The sequence below is a fragment of the Oncorhynchus mykiss genome, chromosome 13 (assembly GCF_057628025.1).
Source record: "Oncorhynchus mykiss isolate SJ-2025 chromosome 13, ASM5762802v1, whole genome shotgun sequence".
In the NCBI taxonomy this organism is placed as follows: Eukaryota; Metazoa; Chordata; class Actinopteri; order Salmoniformes; family Salmonidae; genus Oncorhynchus; species Oncorhynchus mykiss.
Genome location: NC_143034.1, coordinates 82,481,371 through 82,483,870, shown reverse-complemented (window position 1 = coordinate 82,483,870; position 2,500 = coordinate 82,481,371). Strand labels below are relative to the sequence as shown.

Sequence of the window (2,500 nt, the reverse complement as noted above, 5' to 3'; positions counted from 1 at the left end):
TCTTATGCTCGTCGTTGTCCGCTCTCTCCTCGTTTCTCTCTCCTTCTTTTGTCTCTCTCTCTTTTCTCGCTCCTTCTCTCTCTCTCTCTTAACCCCAACCATGCCACAGATCTGGTGTCTGTCTTTATCAGAGATATAACTTGTCCATATCATATCTCTCACACTTGCATTTGGGTCAGACAAACCCACGCATGTTCTCCACCACTCCTATGATGGGCAGCTGGACCTTCTGACAGAACCTAATCTCCTTCCTGACATCCTGAAGAGATACCTCCTGGAGAGGTGGGGGGGAGAGAGAAATGGAGGGGTGAGAGATGGAGGGAGGAGGGAGAGGGAGGGATGGAGGGAGAGAGAGAGGGAGGGAGGGAGGGAGGAGTGGGGAGAGAGAGGGAGGGAGAGAGGGGTGAGAGAGAGGGAGGGAGAGAGAGGGAGGGAGGAGGGGTGAGAGATGTTGGTATTACAGACTAAGTAGGGAGAGGTTGAACATGTCAGTGAAGACAATTGCCAGTCAGCTGCGGAGTGCGTGATCACACAGTCATCTGGAACAGCTGATGCTCTCATGCATCTTTCAGTGTTCTTTTCCTCCAATCGAGCATAGAAGTGATTTAGCTCGTCTGGTAGGCTCGTGTCACTGGGCAGCTCGTGGCAGGTCCTTAGATCCTCAAAAGGTTCTACAGCTGCATCACTGCCTGGTACGGCAACTGCTTGGCCTCCGACCGCAAGGCACTACAGAGGGTAGTGCATACGGCCCAGTACATCACCGGGGCCAAGCTTCCTGCCATCCAGGACCTCTATACCAGGCGGTGTCAGAGGAAGAGCCCTAAAAATTGTCAAAGACTCCAGCCACCTTAGTCATAGACTGTCCTCTCTGCTATCGCACGGCAAGCGGTCCCAAGATAGACCATGTCCTAAGAAACAGCTTCTACCCCCCAAGCCACAGACTCCTGAACATCTAATCAAATGGCTACCAAGATTTGCACCCCCCCCCCCCCCCTCTACGCTGCTGCTACTCAGTTATTATCTTTAATAACTCTACCTCATAATTACCTCAATTACCTCGACATCGGTTCCCCCTGCACATTGACTCCGGTACCCCCCGAATATAGCCTCCACACGGATTCTGTACCGGTTCCCCAGTCATAGCAACCGATCTAACAAGACAGTCCTGGTTAAACGACCCAGACAGTCCTGGTTAAACGACCCAGACAGTCCTGGTTAAACGACCCAGACAGTCCTGGTTAAACGACCCAGACAGTCCTGGTTAAACGACCCAGACAGTCCTGGTTAAACGACCCAGACAGTCCTGGTTAAACGACCCAACAGTCCTGGTTAAACGACCCAGTCAGTCCTGGTTAAACGACCCAGTCAGTCCTGGTTAAACGACCCACAGTCTTGGTTAAACGACCCAGTCAGTCCTGGTTAAACGACCCAGACAGTCCTGGTTAAACGACCCAGTCAGTCCTGATCACGCAAACACAACAGTCCTGGTTAAACGACCCAGACAGTCCTGGTTAAACGACCCAGTCAGTCCTGGTTAAACGACCCAGACAGTCCTGGTTAAACGACCCAGTCAGTCCTGGTTAAACGACCCACAGTCTTGGTTAAACGACCCAGTCAGTCCTGGTTAAACGACCCAGTCATAGCAACCCATCTAACCAGACAGTCCTGGTTAACAGGTTAACAACCCGGTTGCCGTAGCGACGTGGTAACAACAGAAACATGCTGTAGCTACCTAGTTGTTCTCTCTAGTGAGCCGTAGTCGCCGTAGTTACCTGCGGGGTGGTGATGATGACGGCTCCGTCGATGCGGGCGGAGCTAAGGTACTGGACGATAGACAGGTGTTCGTCAGAGGTGCCGGGGGGCGTGTCCACGATGAGGTAATCCAGTTCCCCCAATCGACATCTCGCAGGAACTGTTTGATCATCCCTGACAGGAAGTGCAGCACCACCACAGCCAATCAGATCACAGCCTCACAGACAATAACCAATTAAAGTCAACATCTTATCATCATCATTCACACTTGATTTATTTATTGTTTATATAATAATGACCCAGTCATAGCAACCCATCTAACCAAACAGTCCTGTAATAATGTTCATCTTTATTTATCCAGGAAGTTCCCTGGAGGTCAGACACTGTCAAGTGTCAGCTAAACACACACACACACACACTGGGAACCGTTCTTCTTGGGTCCTCTCCAGATAACAGCATCATCAGGACTGCTGAGTAGGAAGCCAATAGACATGACCGCAAGGTTATCCTCTGACCTGGAACACACACACACACACACACAGGTTATCCTCTACATACTGGAACACACACACACACACAGGTTATCCTCTACATACTGGAACACACACACACACACACAGGTTATCCTCTACATACTGGAACACACACACACACACACAGGTTATCCTCTACATACTGGAACACACACACACACACACAGGTTATCCTCTACATACTGGAACACACACACACACACACACACAGGTTA

At 50.4% G+C, this 2,500-nt stretch overlaps 1 protein-coding gene across 1 annotated transcript in view; it reads right to left on the bottom strand.

Moving 5' to 3' along the window:
* nubp1 (nucleotide binding protein 1 (MinD homolog, E. coli)) overlaps positions 1 to 2,500 on the bottom strand; it is a 20,059-nt gene that overhangs the window by 8,744 nt on the left and 8,815 nt on the right. The window contains 4 exon segments of the mRNA XM_090194488.1: positions 165 to 274; positions 1,773 to 1,888; positions 1,891 to 1,926; positions 2,179 to 2,262. Of these exon segments, the coding sequence (XP_090050614.1) occupies positions 165 to 274; positions 1,773 to 1,888; positions 1,891 to 1,926; positions 2,179 to 2,262 (346 nt within the window).